Source organism: Choristoneura fumiferana, chromosome 26 (genome assembly GCF_025370935.1).
Source record: "Choristoneura fumiferana chromosome 26, NRCan_CFum_1, whole genome shotgun sequence".
Taxonomy (NCBI): Eukaryota; Metazoa; Arthropoda; class Insecta; order Lepidoptera; family Tortricidae; genus Choristoneura; species Choristoneura fumiferana.
Window position 1 is genome coordinate 3,142,393 of NC_133497.1, and position 19,219 is coordinate 3,161,611.

The 19,219-nt window shown below is 36.4% G+C and overlaps 2 protein-coding genes across 2 annotated transcripts in view; one reads left to right on the forward strand and one right to left on the reverse strand.

Annotated features, from left to right (window-relative positions):
* Positions 1-1,608: 1,608 nt before the first annotated feature.
* On the forward strand, positions 1,609-9,919 carry kin17 (kin17 DNA and RNA binding protein). The gene is made up of 7 exons (XM_074108010.1): positions 1,609-2,112; positions 2,915-3,107; positions 3,819-3,963; positions 5,868-6,042; positions 6,573-6,732; positions 9,168-9,290; positions 9,778-9,919. Exons 1-7 carry the CDS (start codon positions 1,805-1,807, stop codon positions 9,850-9,852), a joined length of 1,179 nt encoding a protein of 392 aa, XP_073964111.1. The 5' UTR covers positions 1,609-1,804; the 3' UTR covers positions 9,853-9,919.
* A 743-nt stretch (positions 9,920-10,662) lies between these two features.
* The window catches only part of LOC141442875 (unextended protein-like), a gene marked incomplete in the record, with an annotated part of 62,536 nt that continues 53,979 nt past the window's right edge, over positions 10,663-19,219 (reverse strand). The window contains 5 exon segments of the mRNA XM_074108028.1: positions 10,663-14,153; positions 14,638-14,697; positions 15,642-15,738; positions 17,207-17,336; positions 17,819-17,945. Coding sequence (XP_073964129.1) covers positions 14,070-14,153; positions 14,638-14,697; positions 15,642-15,738; positions 17,207-17,336; positions 17,819-17,945 — 498 coding nt within the window.

Sequence of the window (19,219 nt, forward strand, 5' to 3'; positions counted from 1 at the left end):
ATAATAATAATAGCGATATGACTTACGAGAAATATATTTTTTTTTATGCTTAAAATTCATACTTACTAATATTATAAATACGAAAATGTGCGTTTATATGTTTGTGTGTTTGTATATTTGTCCGTCTTTCACGTCGAACGAAACGGAGCTACTTTTTATCCCGGAAAAATGCTCAGTTCCTGAGGGAACAGCGCGCGATAATCGAATTCCACGCGAGCGAAGCCGCGGGCAAAAGCTAGTAGGTACTTACATAAATTAAAAATAATAATAATATTTTATGTACCTACATAGTTTTAATTTAAAAATAGTATTTAATAAAGTCCATTATTTTATACAAATAGAACAATAATATTTATGCTTAAACAGCGTTAGGTAGTACGTTATGTGGTTTTTAAGATAGTTTAATTACTTCAAATTGTATCTTTCAAATAAATAATCTTATAATATAAATAATACATACATCGTAAGAGTCTGTTGCAGTAATTACATTGTGTTTATTCTCTTTAGTCTTTATGATGTCCATTTTAGAACTGAATGTAGAATAATAATCTGTTTAAAAATACTCAATTCAATTCAAATTTAGGAAAAAAATACTACTCAAAACGGTAATTTATAAATATTTCTTATATCTGCCGTGTCAAATTTTGAATTTAATACTTCAGAACTGCCAACATTTTGGGAACAAATGGTGTCCGTTGTCTGTAACCAAAGAGTATAAGTACCTATAGAGTCTGAACATTATTAACAAAGACCAAACCTCCATGAAGGTGAATACATTTTAGTTATTTAAGAGAATAAGAGAAAAAAAAACACCTCTACTGAAATGCTTGTTTTGGTGCGAGTAACGAGTTTAGTAGTTTATTTTCTTAGGTTTCTTTGTAAATATGGCGCGCGTGAAGCACGAAAGTGATAGGTTTTTCTAACAGTAGTCATAGCTGTGTGGACCATGTTTCCTTTGTCTATTTCTGGCTAGAAAGAGAATGAATAAATGAAAAAAAAAAAAGATTTGTTTTTGACAGTGACGTAAAAGTGACGTACTACAATGCAGTGTTTCCAACGTAGGCAATTTGTCGCCAATTAGGTTACTCGGGATGGAAAACAGCGACGTAAAAATCTAAATGGCGACTGGTCGTCTTTTAGGTTACTTGAAGGACAAGGTCCGTATAGTAGTTGAATGAAAGAATCACAACACAAGCACAAGAAAAAAATACCTTCCACGCAAAAATAGGGTTTAAGTGGGATCAAAAAGAAAAGTGGACGAATTAATAAATGAAGAATTAAAAATAACCTGCAAAATTGTCAATAAAACTGCCCACGGGCAGTGTAGGGTTCCGTACTAATATTTTACATATCTTACTTATCTTACAGCCCCATAGAGTCATGGAATTTGATACCTGATCTGGAATAACACAGACTAATTTTTTATGGCGACCTCAGTTAAAATTTGGCTACATTAGGCTACTCAAGCTGTGAAAAATGGCAATATCAGGTTCCGAGATGTCGGCAACACTGTCATGTTATAGCGATTAGCGAGAGATAATCACAAATATCGGTGTCATTCATAATGGTACCTAAAGCGACCGGTTAAAGCAAGGTAAGTATTAATCACAAATATCACAATACTGCAATTTACAATTAACGTGAAGAACAGCTGAAACAATTTCACTTCACATTTTGTTAATTACTCTCAAAAGTAATATTAAGCTCGTGAAAATAATAAAAGCCAGTGTCAACACATAATTACCCAGACATCGCACGCAAATCATTCCATAATATCGCGTTGTAAACAAAAAACTTACCCAAAATGGGTGGCAAAGCTGAAAAAGGCACCCCAAAGTACATAGCCAACAAGATAAAAGCGAAAGGCTTACAGAAACTCCGCTGGTACTGCCAGATGTGCCAGAAACAGTGTCGAGATGAGAACGGTTTCAAATGCCACACTATGTCAGAGTCCCATCAAAGACAGTTGTTGTTGTTTGCTGACAACTCTTCTAAGTATATCGACGAGTTTTCTAAAGAGTTTGCTGATGGCTACGTGGAGCTACTCAAACGACAGTTTGGCACAAAGCGAGTAAATGCCAATAAAGTGTACCAGGATTATATTTCTAACAGGTAAATGTTTAATTTGTTTACACCTACTTGCAGTGGCGTAGCTACCAAGGGGCTAGGCGGGGCAATGCCCCGGGGCCCTCAAGCTCAGGGGCTCAAAATTCTGCTTTATAGGCTGATGAAAAGTGTTAGCATTTTTAAAGTATTTGTATATATATAATATTTTAAAAACCTTACCAGTTTTGATAGCAATGGGCCCCATTTTTTTTATTTGCCCCAGGGCCCTAGGTTACCTAGCTACGCCACTGCCTACTTGTCTGTTTTTCTTTACTTAAAACTGACCCGTGATTGAACCCTATCTCACCTGATGAAAAGTAGATCTGTAATAATAAAATATGACACTTTGTCAACCTCGACATTGGAATTATAAATAGTATGGAAAATCACAAAAATGAAACAATCCAACCCACAAATATGTCGGGAACAATTTTGAACATGAAACTACTGAGTTTAGCTCAACGTTTAGTGCAACCTTGTTGTAACAGTCGCCGAGTCGCGTTGCTCCCAGAAGAAGGGTTACGGATTAGCCCCAAACATATTGGGCTAAACGCGATTTCAGACGTGCGTTATCTGCTATGTTATCATTTAAAATGAGTCAGGACCAATCCCATTTGATCATTGCGGAAGATATTTTTCAAAGGGACTAGCGCAGCACACACACACACAACGCATGCGGGAAAGTGCGGGAAGCACCACTGCTGTCAATGCACTCACCTTTGAAAAGGACAAAAACTAGTTGCAGGCTTAGTTGAGATGGGGAAGCTGAAGTAATGTTATAAAAATAATATCTTAATTCTGATTCCAGAGACCATCTCCACATGAACGCTACGCAATGGGAGACCCTGACAGATTTTGTGAAGTGGCTCGGAAGGGAAGGCAAGTGTGTGGTTGATGAGACGGAAAAGGGCTGGTTTGTGGCCTACATTGACAGGGACCCTGCAACCGTGGCTGCCTTGGAGGCTAAGGCAAAGAAAGAGAAGATGGACAAGGATGACCAGGTTCTTTATTATTATTATTTTTTTAATTTAAGAAATACTTGAACCAGTTGACGGGCTTACTGAGACTGACCAGATCAAAAGTCTTAAAAGGGGCAGAATTTTAGAACTGTGTCCACTAAATATGAATATTCAACCATAGATAGAGGGGTCTCCTACTGGGAAGCCAACTCCACACACCATGGATCACGCAACTCTAACTCACAGTCACCCGATTGATTGCATGGTTACAATAAACAAAAATAAAGCGACCGGTTGCCAAAAACAAAAAAGTTGAAGTTGAATAAACAAAAAAAAAATTAATGGCTTTCACTCTTGCCATTTTTTGCCAATGTCGATGTTGAGACATTATATTACACACATGAGGAGACTGTTTGAAATTCATATCTTGGGGGAGGAACCAGGTTCTAATCCTACTAATTTAGATAAAATTCAATATACAGATAGTTCGGGAAAAAAAATGCATTAGGAAAATAATTAATGGAAAGTATTAAAACTTACTATTTTGGATGTTGAGCAGTTTTTCAGAGCGGTTTTTTCCTTCTACCTCCTTTTGTTCACTGTCACTAGTTTACTTTCATTGCTATTAGATAAAAAAGATTTCGTCAAAAATATCGCCCTCCCCACTCAAACACCAGCGAAAAGTAGTTTGCAAAAAACTCACAATTCTGAAAGCATGCATAGAAACATTTTGAGTTAACCATTTATTTGCAGGAGAGGATGCTGGAGTTCATCCAGAAGCAGGTGGAGCGAGGCAGGAAGGATGCCCCGAGCGAGGAGCCGACATACTCCGAGCTGAAGCGAGAAAGCAGCCAGGAGAGGATCTCGCTGAGTCTGAGCCTCAAGAGGAAGGCCGAAGGTATGACCAGAGCCTATGTATAATGAAGGTATGGCCTTATGTATAATACACTGGGATTAACAATCGTTTTCACCTCTTCTTTCTATCACACGGCCTAAGACGAGGGTAGAAAGAGATGGCGAATATGATCGCAAACGTCAGCGCGTTTCACAATATGGCCATGGCAGTTATCTTATGTTATGATACACTAGTGTAAACCGTTGGATCCAGCAGTCTAATCGAAATTCTGGGCAAGGCCGGATCTGGGGTCATGGGGGGTCACAACCCCCCCCTAGACCCATGACATGTGTAGAGCAACAGTATGTACTTTTCTAAATTCATTTCAATTTCTATAGAATGAGGGTTTCCTTCACAGAGGCGAAATATCGCTAGATGGCGTAAGGTCCGTTTGACGTTTGCTTGCGATTGGCTCATTTAGTTATTTAACCAATAGCCGTATCCACTGAGTCGCGCATTTTTGGTGCGATTTGAGCCATTTCGAACAGAATTGCTCATCTTGCATCGCTCAGTACACCCGGCTAATCACGAGCAAACGTCAAACGGACCTCACGATACTAACGCCATCTAGCGATATTTCCCGCAACAAAAGGAGAGAATCGATTTTTTTATTTAATTATGTTATTTTACACTAAATAAGTTTCAATGTTTTATTTGCGAAAGAAAAACTAGATGTGCTTGTGCTACCTACCATACCATTAAGTAATCCAGTATAATTACAAACTGTAACAGCATGAGAAGTAAAAAATAGTTTTTTCACACCTCTCCTTCAGAAAAGTAACTTTTCCTCCCTGGCGAGAGGAAGCAAAGTGCAACTTTTCCGTTCAAGGCTTTTCTAAGTGTTTTATTGCAAATGCCATTTTTTGAAGTTGATAATTGTAAAGCCACGTCATTTTCTATGCCGGTTGTCTTTTAATATTAAGAATTATTTTTTTCAAGTTTATTAATGCTCGGTGTGAAAAGTTGTATGAGCCACTCGGGAGCAAAATTATTTTTCATCTTGGGCGCAACACTTGAATCCCTCATTACGCTTAGGATTCTACTTTAGAATCCCTCCCACGCTCAGATTCTATTGTAGAATCCTTCGCTAGCTTCTGGATTCAATTTACGCCTCGCCGTAAATACACATTTTGCCTCTCTTGTGACACAAATAACTATTTCACACCTCTTTTCAGAAAGTAACTTCTCCCTGGCGAGAGGAAGCAAAGTCACTTTTCTGTTTCAAGGCTTTTCTAAGTGTTTTATTGCAAATGCCATTTTTTGAAGTTGATAATTGTAAAGCCACGTCATTTTCTATGCCGGTTGTCTTTTAATCATCATCCCAGCCTATATACGTCCCACTGCTGGGCACAGGCCTCCTCTTAGAACAAGAGAGCTTGGGCCATAGTTCCCACGCGGGCCCAGTGCGGATTGGGAACTTCACACACACACCATTGAATTGCTTCGCAGGTTTGTGCAGGTTTCCTTACGATGTTTTCCTTCACCGCAAAGCTCGTGGTAAATTTCAAATGTAATTCCGCACATGAATTTCGAAAAAACTCAGAGGTGCGAGCCGGGGTTTGAACCCACGACCCTCAGCTTGAGAGGCGATAGGTCAAACCACTATGCCACCACGGCTTTTTTAATAATATTTGTTGGTTGTCTTTTAATAATATTTAGAATTATTTTTTTCAAGTTTCTTAATGCTTGGTGTGAAAAGTTGTATGAGCCACTTGGGAGCAAAATTATTTTCATCTTGGGCGTTAACACTTGAATCCCTCATTACGCTCAAGATTCTACTTTAGAATCCCTCGCTACGCTCAGGATTCTATTGTAGAATCCTTCGCTACATTCTGGATTCAATTAACGCCCTCGCCGTAAATACACCATTTTGCTCCCTTGTGACACAAATAACTATTTTCTTTTAGATAAGAAGCTTGACCTTGCCACATCTGCTTTGAAATCAAGGAGTAAAGAAGACTCTTCCAGCAAGAAACCAAGAGAAGAACAGAAGCAGAGTAAAGATGAGAAAGAGAGAAGTAAAAAGAATGCTCTAGATGAAATCATGGCGATGGAGGAGCGAGCGAAGGAGAGAGCTAATCGGTATGTACTTTTTACTTGTTTTGCATCTTTTTATTGTTTTTCATAAACTTTGGCTCAGTTCATAGATAGTATGTATGGTAAAAAATTGTTATGTACATATAAGGTCTTAACTGTTAATGAAAATAAATATTTGTTGTTGTTCTTTTTTTTTGTTGACAGTTAACTCTGAATATAATCTTGATTTAATGTAAAACTAATAATAAATCTTTGACTATGTAATACATAATTATAATTATTTAATTAATGTTATGACCAGAATATCTTTTATTTTGTATGATTGATAAAAATAAACAAAATGAAAAAAAAATATTTGACATGCTGACTCAAGCAGATATATAGACCCATTATTTAGCAAATAAATTCATTGCATTTCATTGTTTTTTATATTTCAAAATAATAAAAAACAACTCATTGTCTCTGCGTGTATTATTGAAAGAGAGTTGCCACATAAAAAGTATTGTAAAATAACCATTAATGTTGTAATCATTAAAATAGATTTCAACAACATTGATGTCATTTTTTGTCCTCAGAAAAGACTACTGGCTAACGGAAGGCATAATTGTTAAAATTGTAACTAAATCATTAGGCGACAAGTTCTACAAGAGAAAAGGGGTTGTCGAGAAGGTGATAGAAAAGTATGGCGCTCAAGTCAAGCTGACTGATGACGGGACGAGACTAAAACTAGATCAGGTAAGACCTTAGAGCAACGCGGGCTTCCTACGGAAGGGAGTAGCCATTCGCCGCGTTCCCCTCTGTCAAAGTACAGGCCCAACTGGGCATACGAATTTTATAAAACAAGGCGCGCTCGGATTTCAAACTACACCGAATCGAGTCGCGCGAGTGAACGCTGCAGTGCTAAAAATGCCGAATTGTTCAGTTTTCTGCTGTAAAAAGAGATCTGGGACATCAAGCTTGCAAAAAGATGGTGTTACATTTCACATGTAAGTAAATTGTTATCGTATTTTGCGGACAATAAGGAATTACTGCAATGTTCTGCCTTCAGACTGCAGCAGCAGCACAAACCGTGAACAGTTTTTTTGAATGTCTCAAATGTCTTTTAAATGTCCATAGGATGCCAAAATATCATATTATTTCAATTAAATTTTTGGAAATATAGCTCTATCGTCATTATCAATGTAAAGCAGCGTTTCCACCAGAGATGTGCGAGGATGTGTTGCGACGAATATGTTTTTCATTACCCATAGGAACGCTTCATTTACCTCGCCTCCCCCCGCTCAGCTGTTTCCACCAGAGATGTGCTGTGCGGGGATGTGTAAATGAAGTTTCTATTGGTTAATGAAAAACACATCCCTCGCAACACATCATTGGTGGAAACGCTGCTTAAATATAAAGGTAAACCAAAAATACATGACTATTGTCAAGAGGGCGCTATTGTTCTTATTTATATGGCAATAGTTCAGTATAGTCGGAACAATGACATCTTGACTTGTCTACAACGTTTACCTGTTAGCTCTGATGTTAATTTGGAAAGGTTTTGTAGTGAAATAATTTCATTCCCTAAGCGTTTTCGTTTTCTGTAGTTTATTTTAAACATTATTTACAATGATCCGTTGTTGACTACTAATCGTTTTTGGGTATTTTTTGTTATTGTTCAAAGAAACCGCCACAGTGACACTGACAATCATTAAAATTATTGCCAGTGTAAGAAATTAGTTCCAATGAAATTCCGCATCATGGCGAATAGTCATATATTTCTGGTCAGGCTTGTTGTTGTTTCTTTAAAAAAATATGGCTCTGTCCATTTGAGGACAATTTTGCCAGTGTCTAGTAGTTTTTGCCGTTGTACGGTAAAAAAATTCTAGAAAACGAAATATGAGAGGTAATGGTGGATGAACGATGACAGCGCGAAAATCGTTTCCTGGTCAGGCTTAAATGTTATTTTGTTACTAATAAATATGTCATGATTCGTCATGGCGACAACCTATAAAGAGAACTGTTGTCATGGCGTTTTGTTTATGGTTTGTGCTATATTCTATTTTTCTAACATGATTCAAATGACAGATGCCAAACTGACGGAACTAGAGTCCCTCCTACTGTTACGCAAACTATCGATACTTTTGCATGTACCTAGTGCTAAGAGCGGCAACACTCGTAGCATTAACTGTTGGTTTAAACGTTACGCTACCGAACTGAAAGTCTTATTGGAATTTTAAAATATAATATATTCAACATTTGGAGTGACACTTTCCGACTCTGACGAACAATCTTGCGAATTAATAATAAGTAAATTCGTTTATTTTACCGCTTTTATTTTTACCGATAACCCTCACCTCTAGCAATGAGGGCTATCGCGAATGAATTCGCCGCTAGAGGCGCTAGTGTAGCGTGAGGTCTCCGAAATGTCAAAACTCATAGTTTTTGGGTGAGCTACGCGGGTTTATTTATAATTAGAATAATTTTGTGAATATTTTGCAATATCTGAAATTAATTATGGCAAATATGCGTTCCGGGGCAATGAATGTCTGTGTTTTGAGACAGTTTTGTCTTTCGGAAACCTTTATCCTCCCTTTTTTCCGAACAAAACGGGGACTTTGCAACACCGTGGCATGCTCGATATTTTTATGCTACGATTTTAAGATGTATTAAATATGATTTTAATCTAAACTTTGTTTTCACGCCCGTAATAACAGACTTTGAAAGCCATACTTAAAAACCTCACGCAACAGTGCGCCATCTAGTGAGACAAAAAACGATAGCCCTCATTGCGGCCTATTGAAACAACATTGTAATGGCGTTTATTCTTCGGTTTATTAAAGAAAGAAAGTTGATTTAACATAGTGCCTATGCAGTAACTTGACAATTTGATAGCGAATTTGAATTAAAATATTCTAACAATCAGCAGTTTTAATGTGATTTCATTTTTTCAAGCATATCTCTGTTGGAAAAAAAAAATAGTTATCGCCTTACAAAGTTACATAATCATCATGTCATTTTTGAATCATGTTAGAACAAATGGAGTATAGTGTCGCCCCCTGCACAGAGCTTTGTGTAACATTCCCTGTTGCTTCGCAACGCAAGTTACAGATGTATGTGTTTCCACCGAGACATTGGTTAGCTGTAAGTCGCGTTTAGTATTTGTTCCCATGTTTGCATTATTGTTCCAGAATCATCTAGAGACGGTAATACCGTCGCCGGGGCGCGCGGTCCGCTTCGTCAACGGAGCGTACCGCGGCCGCACAGGTGTCCTTAAACACATAGACACCGATAACTTTGGCTGCGATGTGGAGGTCAGTAATTAGTACAGTCGAGTTCATAAACTTGTGAGCGTAAATTTGATCAAAAATATCTGAACACGCTTCTACGTCGAGAGATATTCTTGGCATGACATTTATCCGTCAAATAAAATGTATCCATAGGTTGTGAAACAGGCCCTAAAAGTAAAAAAATAATAAAATTTAAATTTATCAAGGTATGAATTTCCCGCGACTCAAAAGTTTAGTAGCAGTCGTGGTAGTGGTACAAATAAAATAATTGGAGTGAATGAGAAAAAAAAACAGTGTTTTAGCCGAAATTGAAGAGGTTTTTTTTCCAGCGATAAAGCTCAACAGTTGCCATACACTCAAGTATTTAGTACTCAAGAATTGACATACACTATCGATCGGCCGTTTCGATCGGTTTGTAAAGATGGATCTTACCATATACGGAGCCCTTAATGGCACGTTTTCTGCACTTGTTGTAGATTCTACTATTTCAGATACGTATTTTTTTTTTCAGATTTCAGATGGTCCGCTATCAGGAAGACTGGTCAAAGGCGTTCAGTACGAAGACATTAGCAAATTGGCCTCGTGATAGTTATAATTATAATAATTGTGACACGATAAATTATTAAACCTGTAAATAAATATTTTTCACTGCATTTTACCTTTTTTTATTTGATATACATTGTATATCATATTAAGCAATTAAAAATAGTAGATTGTTCAACAAGGGACTAAAACAAGCCATAATGACACGAGATGTTTAGCCACCCGAGCAGAGCGAGGATAACTATAGTTCGAGTGTCATTATGGTTGTTTAGTTAAACACTCTACTTTTTACTTTGAATGCGAGGAAATACAAACAACATTACAATAAGTATTACTTTTTAAAAACGTACGCTTGACAAATGGACATCTGTTCAAAATTCAAATAACAAAAAAAAAATGTTAAGCGGTTTTCTTTTCTTTTATTGTTTTTGAAGTGACGCTTTAAATGTTTGCATATTTAGCCAACAGTTTCAAAATTGAAAACTATTTAAAAACCGATTAGATGATGCATAATAAAATGAATTAATCCTTAATACAATTGAATAGATTCATATTCGTAATCACTAATCGTGTTCCACGAAATTAAATCGTGTTTTAAAAAAAATACTTTAATCCCTAGAGATCAATAAGGACTTCAGTCCCGATATGCAGAGACTAAAGTAACTAAGAGCATGAGAAGTGAAAAAAGCTTGTACTAACAATGTAGGCCACATGCATGGCTCACACACACAACGTGTGAAGACCCAGGCGTATATACTTTAGTAAAACAAATTCGTTTTCTTATTATTTTATTATACACACTTTGACGCAAGTTCGGCGGTATGAAAATACGGGTGTTCAAATAAAAATACAATTTAAAAGCTCTATTATCCATTCATTTTTAATAATAATCAACTAATTGTTTTCTACTAATTTATTTCATAGCGTCAAACAGAACGTAACGAATAGGCGATTTTATTGACATTAAGTAAAATTTTATCCAAAATACATTTTTATATGAAAACCAATATAAGTACCTAATATTTCCAACATATGGATTTACAAATGCTATCATATGCATACAATCGAATTTGAGTTGAAAAAATATTGAGTGATATCGAGATATTTCGTTGAGTGACGCTAAGACAGATTGGGTGACGGTCAGATATAATTTCAACTCAAAAACGATGCAAATTCAAAAAGTTTTTGGAAATATTTAAAAATACTTTTCTAATAGTGTAAAATTTTAAAAACATTAATTTGTATGGGGCTGTTTTATTACAATATTTGTATTACTAATGTGATATTTACGATTGCTATAGTTTTAGAAACTTACGAATTTATGACATTTTAGCACCTTTATGGTCAAGATATTAAATTATATATTAGTTTAGCGATCAATAAGTACATTTGTATATTTAACTCGACTCATTTGTATACATCATTTGTATTTGTAGACTAAGATTGAGGTACTAAAATTCTGATAGGATCTGTATGTTTAATATAAACCAGTACGTAAAAGCTTCGCCAAGGAAAAGCAGAGAGGGGCCGCTGCCCTTTATCATTCATCTTTTGACTGTACTTACAATTCATACCGTTTCCATCATTCATATATCAATAGATATATGTGTTGCCAGCTGGCGTAGGTCCCTGAAATCGACCCATTTCAAGGTACTACATTTTAGTTTTGTTTATGAAAAGCTTGAGTTTTACCAGATTGTAAGCTAAGATATGGCCTATGATGGATCACGCTGGCTCAATAAATGCCCATTGACCTCTGTTTCTAACCCCCGACGCAAAAAGAGGGGTGTTCTAAGTTTGACCGCTATGTGTGTCTGTGTATGTGTCTGTATGTGGCACCGTAGCTCTTAAACGCGTGGACCGATTTGAATGCGGTTTTTTTAAATTGAAAGCAGGTTTTCTAGCGATGGCTCTTAGACATGTTTTATCGGAATCGGTTCAGCCGTTTTTGAGATATTGAACTTTGAAGTGACAAAGTCGGGGGTTTTCCAACTTTTTGTTGGTTAGGTTAGTTATGAGTTGTTAGACTTAAGGCACTATATTGGAAGTTAATATAACTGTAAAAATCTAATAAATAAAAAAAAAACATGCACCTTCTACTTAAATTACGTATCCACTATATTTAAAAATAATCATCGCAAATCGATCTAAATCGAATTAAAAATGAATGATTCGCAGCTTAGAGCCTCTGAACTTACAATATCGAATAGGAATGAAGACTGGGCGATTTTGAAGTCTATGGACGATTTCAAAGTCTATACTGTGGAAGACTGACAATATAACATTTTTTTAACGAACGAACTAAAGCACTCGTTAATTAGTCATCTGTCTATACATAGAATCATCATCATTGGAGTCGGAGGTCATACATTGTTGGGCATAAGCCTTCTCCAAGGATTTCAGCGATTTAAATTAGACTTCAATACCTATCCCTTTTCAATGTAATTTTGAACGTAGGAGTCGTGTGATAGCTACGATAGATGGCACCATGCGCCATTATTGACGTATGCAAGTGATCGTAAGTTGCAAAAATATGTATACACGGCCTTAATGTTAAGTGCATAAAGTCGTGTATACATATTTTTGTAACTTTGGCTGTGTCGATATCTTTGCCCTTGACGGACGCTTAGCGTATAGCGTATAGCGTACAAGATATGCCGGTTCCAATCCCGTACAGCGAGCCCGAAAAACTATCTATTAAAAAGAATCCTATACATTTCGTTTAGCTAACCAAATAAATAATACGTTTTAAATAGATCTGCGATGCGTTCGTAACATTTAATAAAACTTCTATTCTATGTCAAGCGATTTAAAAAATTGTTATTTTCTTATAATTAAAAGGCAGTTTCATAAGATATGTTTGAATGTATACAAAAAAAAAAGATACTAAAAGGGCTATATTATCTTAACCAACTGGATAGATTAAATATAACAGTGGTTTAACCACTTATATTATATCATGGAAGGTTTTTTATGTCGTTTTTTTAAAAGATAAGCATATAAATATTGTTCGCATTCGATTATACTCAATTCGCATTTTGTACTCTTCATTTAACGAATAACAATAAACCTATTTATCACTTACTCGATTAATTTGCCATTTTGACAAATCAATGAGTTTTGAGTGAAAATTAGATTATTAAATTGTTGAATGACGCTCAGACGTCGCGTCGATTAATAGATAAAAATAGATTTTTTAAATCTATAATTTGCGCCATTGTAAAAAGTAAAATAAAAATGCTAATACACGTTTGACGTCGTCTGACGTCGTTAAGTTAAAATTTATAAAAATACTGTATTGGTTTTAGATAGAGAAATCGTTTGGAATATTTCAGATTTACAATGTACCATGAATCAACTTTACAGACCATATTCTTGTTTGAAAAAAAAATCTCTTAGAGCTTGCTTCAAATAACTGTCAAGTTGTTACCACATTCAAAAATAAGTACTGTTACTTATAAAAAATTCTAACCTAAAATCTAATTGTTAAATTGCAAATGCTATTAAAAGGATGCTAATATTAATATTAAATAGGTTCACTAAATAAAAAATAATTAAAATTTGTCGCTTGCCCATGGGATGTTTAACACACATACGCCCGTTTGAGGTAGTCATAATTGTGATTATGTTAAATTATAGCAACTTTTACCGCATTTCGTCAAACATTCGAATTGTTTTCAAATAACATTTACTTGGTATAAAAATACTGTTACAGAACCTTAATTAAATTGTAACTAGAACACATTGAAAACAAAAACAGAATAGATTAGCTCGGTCGTGGAATCGAACCCGGATTCTAATATACACCAAACAGAGCGTCGGCATCGGCACATACGGCTTCTACCAATTTTTTCTCAAGACAGCTACTAATAAATATGATTCATGATCTAGTACACAAACAGTTTTATAAATAATACAACCAAAGATAAACGAACTCCCGAATGGCGCCACTTTTACTTATGTCTTATGCATTGACATCTATGTACTAGACTGCATGTTTCTTACATCAAAACGGCGCACAAAAACAGTTCACAGCGCGGTTTTGTGAACCGTTCACTATAGTTTGTTGACGCGTTTTGTTCCAAACAGCCAGTCTAGTGCCGTAAGGTACATAGATGTCGATGGTCTTATGCCTTATTTAGTAATTATATAGAGTTCTTTTAGCTTAGGTTAGTAAATAATCGATATTTTTCATATGAGCTATAGCTTTAATATTTGACGTAACGCGGTGTTGCCAGTCGCTGGGCTGTGTTGCCACGTCTATTTCTTTAGTAGAGCTTCCTCTTCCGGGTTCTTGTCGTTGAACGTGGAGTGCGTTAGTGGATTGACCGACGATGGCGGCTCCTGAGAAAAATTGACATTACATATATGAAACTAAGTAAAGATCTATTGAATAATGTTTTGCCATCGTATATTGTCGGATAAGTTCGCATTTATCTTGCAATCTCAACTAGCTTACTGAAGTTTACTAAAGCTAATTGAGACAGCAAGATACGAACTTTTGCTACAAAATACGACGGCAAAACATTATTCACGACATCTTTATTGTATTCAGACCTTGCAGAGTTGTACTTCGTCTGTACTCGTACATACTGTGTAATTTCTTAAATAAATAGTTTATGAACATTTCTCAGTTCAGAAACACTTATCTTAACCATCAAATACAATCTAATCAACTTTTAAATTAAATGTATTATTATTTATACAAACCATTTAGTATCTAGTTTTGGGAACATCCAAAGTCTAGCAGCGTGCACAGAAAATGATTTTAAATTACACATAAGAAGTAAATTTAAAATTTAAAGTTAGGTAAAATTAATTCACGTACCTGATTAGGCGACCCCTCTATCGCTTTTAGAGGCTCCACTCTGTCTACATCACGTAATAACTGAAAAATAATTAAAATATTTATGAAACAGTATTAATCCTCTTCAAATAAACGGACAAACAAGTTCTATTGAAGATTTCCATCAAACGGCACGGACAGATGCCTTTTAGAAAATCTTAGACAAAGTAATAAAAGATGATGTTGCGAGTCGAATATGGAAATGTGGTGAGGATGAGTGAAGGAAGAATTACGAAAGAGATATAAGATAAAAGTGAATGGAAATGTTGGAAGGGACAGACCAAGAAGGACATTCCATGATCAAATTGGAGATAATTTATTGAATCAGGCGTTACTTTGCGGACGTCCATATCGATGAACTAAAAGAATTTCTTTGCTCACTCGCGACCTTATAATAGGTAAGCTTATGCAAGATATGCAAAAACAAGATGCATGTTGTCTAAACACTGGCAGCATAGTGTACGGTTGTGTTACTCTGAAGATGAGCTCTGGTTGTGTTCGAAACGCGTCAGTGTAGTGTGGTGGTGGGGATAGATGGGTTTGTGTGATTTGTGTATGTTCTTACAGTGTGGAGGTGGAGGAACTGCATGAACACGCATAAGCTCATCTATCTTAAGGTCGCGGGTGAGCAAATAAATTCTTTTAGTTCATTCAAATTGGAGATGTCCTAAGCAAAGGTCAGGCAAGAGTACCCGAAACCGGCGAGTACGTATGACAATACTAATGAAATGAGTGTTGATGAAGCGAAAGATGTACAGTCACCAGCACCAATATCTGACACACCAAGCGTGCATAAATATCTGATACGACTCTATTTCTAGGACCGGAAGGACATGTCAGATATTTTTGCACGCTCCGCTGTGGCAGGTATTAATGCAGGTGACTGTACGTCAGGATCGTAGCACGTCAAAATCACCCCCCTACCCCTTCGTTGGGAAAGAGGCGTGACTGTATGTTAGACAAGGTAAAAAGAAATAGAAAAATACCTTGTCAACTTCTGGCTCGATTTGCTCGTTGGTTCCTCCTTTTCCAAGAGCTCCTTTTTCCATCAACGTGGCACGTTTAGCTGCCAGGTACAGGGAACTACGAGACAAAACAACTCGTTAATTATGTAAAAATAAAACATTAAATTAAAAAAAATCAAAAAACCCGACTGCCAAAACTAAACCCATTACTAAGAGTTTTTGAGCGTCACGATTTAAATGGGTCCCAATTGGTTGAACTTTAAATTAGCTACTTAACAGTTCTAGACCACTAGGCTTATTTTCTTCCTTTTAGTTTTGGCAGTCGGGTTTTTTGATTTTTTTAATTTAATGTTTTATTTCACACTTTTTTGATATTTATGTGAAAACGGTAGATTAAAAGTATTATAACCCGTATATATTTAAAATGGGCTAATTATTAGCTTTCATTTGATACCCATATTGTTACAATACAAAATATATTTTTTCATTCCTCCGCCATATTTTTTTTCGCAGACGCCATTTGAAATTTTGTATAGCCTATGTCACTCCAACAGTTATGACGAATCCAATGATACCTCATATGTTAAAATCCGTCTAGCCGTTTAGGCTGCAGCGAGTACCAAAGAAATAGACATACATACCCACATACATACATACATACGCTCGAAAAACATAACCCTCCTTTGGGCAATCGGGTAATAAAGGATTTTGTAAAAATAAAAACATGTTGTTTTTTTGCACCAGTGAAAGTGGATCGAAATTTACTTAAAGATTTGAAGCAAACAGAAACGAATGTTTACAGTTAAGTTAGTAAAAAGACATTCCAGTATGTTTATAAGACGCTTTTGGTGACAAATAAACTTGTACAGCATACTCAAATTCAAATTCAAATCATTTATTCAGTAAATAGGCCGCAATGGGCACTTTTACACGTCATTTTTTAAACTACCAGCGCTTTCGGAAAGAATATCATTGCCAAGAAGAATTCGCCGCAAGAAACTTGGCAGTCATCTTTTCAAAACTACGGAATAAAATTAAAGAAAAAAAATACAAAATTAGATAATAATAATTCACATGTGATATCTGAGTATCACTCAATAACTTAAAGCGCTGAATGCTATTTGAACTTCGATTAGGTCTGACTGTCACTCAATGTTAAATTGAAGTGCAGACACAGTGAAGTGTTTTTTTTGTATATATACGTAGTTATTTTATTTCTCATTCTATTAAGTTCATTAATGCATTTCAAACTGTTTTTCTGCGTGGACATATAATTTCGAGTTGTCGATTTTCCATTTGTATTGTACTTAACCTCGTAAAGCTCAGCGTCCTATTTTTTCGACTGCAAATTTGTAACTATTTCGGCCCAAAACTAAAATAAGGACACATAGGTACCTACACTAGAGGCACGTCCCGTGCTTCGAAATTGACGTAAAACGAAATTTTACTTTTTTGGAATAAAATACCATAATACAAATCAGAAATGAATAAAGTCCTTAAATTAGCACGCTGAGTCGTTTACAGATGTTCTAAAAATAGTATAGGCGTTACACGTCAATGACAGTAAATAAAAGATGGCGTCTCACCGCTTGATGGTAAGATAGTACACGTCAGCGATGGCCCGCACAGAGTAGTCGGGCACGAACGTGTGGCGAAGCATGGAGTCCATGTTCAGGTTCTGAAGAGAACCCAGGGTCGAAGGTGATTGGGGTTCCGCTGAAGGCAAAACAATGTTCATGAAAATTGGGTATTTACATTTACAATAAGTTTTTTATTTCATACTACACAGTACATTAAAGTATATTTCACACATAATCAAACATACACATACGAGTATAAGGGTGTGTTTCCACCAAAGATGTGCGAGGAATGTGTTTTTCATGGACCAATAGAAACGCTTCATTACCCAGCCTCGCACAGCACTTCTCTGGTGGAAACAGCTGAGTGGAGCGAGCCGCGAGGCGAGGTAAATGAAGCATTTCTATTGATTCATGCAAAACACATTCCTCGCAACTCATCCTCGTACGTCTCTGGTGGAAACGGAGCCTAAGTAAAATCAGAAAACTAAAACTAAATAGAAGCTAAATTAAAACTACAAAGTTTTAGTGTTTTTAACCGGACAGAAACCGTTCGTTTAAATAATCTGATGGAATAGAAGCTCCGCTCGGCGGAGCTCGGTCGTGGGTCGTGGCACGTACCGACGCCGATGTTCTGCGTGAGCGCCTGCACGCCGAAGTAAGTGAACGGGCCGGCCTCGAACACGAGGTTCTCGCGCCCCACCGTCACCTCCACGCGCCCCTCCAGGATCAGCACGAAGTAGTCCACCTTCACAACAAAAAGATGATCAAGTCAGCCAAATACAGAAAAGTTAGAACTGCAAAAGTATGCACTGAAAACCAGCGCTTTGGGTTGTTGCCGCAACACTAAGCTGAGTCGGGCCCAATTTGTACTATTCGATATTCTTTCAATATGTTTTCCTTCTCGATGTACTCCTATTTTTACTCTGTGTATCAAATATACTCTCTCTCTCTCTCTCTCTCTCTCTCTCTCTCTCTCTCTCTCTCCTAAAATAGTGCGATGGTGTTGTTATGCGAAATGAGTATTATGCCAAGTATTTCTATGCGAAGCAATTACTCTATTTAAAAAGTTTATGCGATACTTGCTAAGTAAATTTCGGGCTTACAGGATTATGCCAGATGAGAGTTAACAGTAAATAGGATTTATTTTACCGGTAACCCTCATAAACTAACATTTATTTATAGGTAACCCTCATAAGTCTCATAACTAACATTTGTTTACGGGCAACCCTCATAACTAACATTTATTGGCAGCCAAACCTCATAACGATTGGTTCTTTTATTTCAATAAGTTTTTACTTTTACGGTCATCCCGTGAACAAATTGAAATACAAACTGAAATGATTACCATCACTGGGAATCGAACCCATAATCTACTCGTCTATACTAACTCGGTACCGCACAAATTTCTATGCTCATATCTCAGCTCTACTTAGTCACTCTCTCTATGCCGTAGCCCTCATCGAGAAACTTTTTTTCTCCATTGGAACTAACCGCTCTCGTTACCAATCAAATTAGGTGGAATCGTATGATGGTGTTTCTCTGTGCATCTTTATTTCAGAAAATCATAACAATATTTATTCACGGGTAATACCATATCTAACATTACTTCTACTTTTATGAGTGTTGCCTGAAAAACAGTTTTATAGTCAAACTAACATATTTAAATTAGAGTCTGGATTTGGCAACAAAACAGTGATAACTATTACCAATAAAATGAATAGTTCGTTGGTACAAATTACTAGGTAAAGGTATAGCGCAAATCAGGAAAAGTTGTTTACTAGTATTTATTTAGTCGACGGAATTTTATCCGAAGTTCGTCTTTTGTGGAGGCCCCGGGGCTGTATCCCCGAATGCCCTCCCCTAAATACGGCCCTAAACCTGGAACCCTAGTGAAAAAGGGGTTAAGTCTGCAGAAATTACACAGCTATTTTCTATTTTATGTGTCGCTAAAAGGGTTTAAAATCGAAATCAGCTGTTCAACTTCTGCAGAATTAACCCCTTTCTCACTAGGGCCCCAGA

Bases quoted from the DNA above. Each gene is read 5' to 3' on its own strand.
- kin17 (XM_074108010.1), top strand. From the start codon at position 1,805: ATGGGTGGCAAAGCTGAAAAAGGCACCCCAAAGTACATAGCCAACAAG. The intron at 2,113-2,914 runs GTAAATGTTTAA...TTCTGATTCCAG, and splicing joins CAGGATTATATTTCTAACAG to AGACCATCTCCACATGAACG. The intron at 9,291-9,777 runs GTCAGTAATTAG...TTTTTTTTTCAG, and splicing joins ACTTTGGCTGCGATGTGGAG to ATTTCAGATGGTCCGCTATC.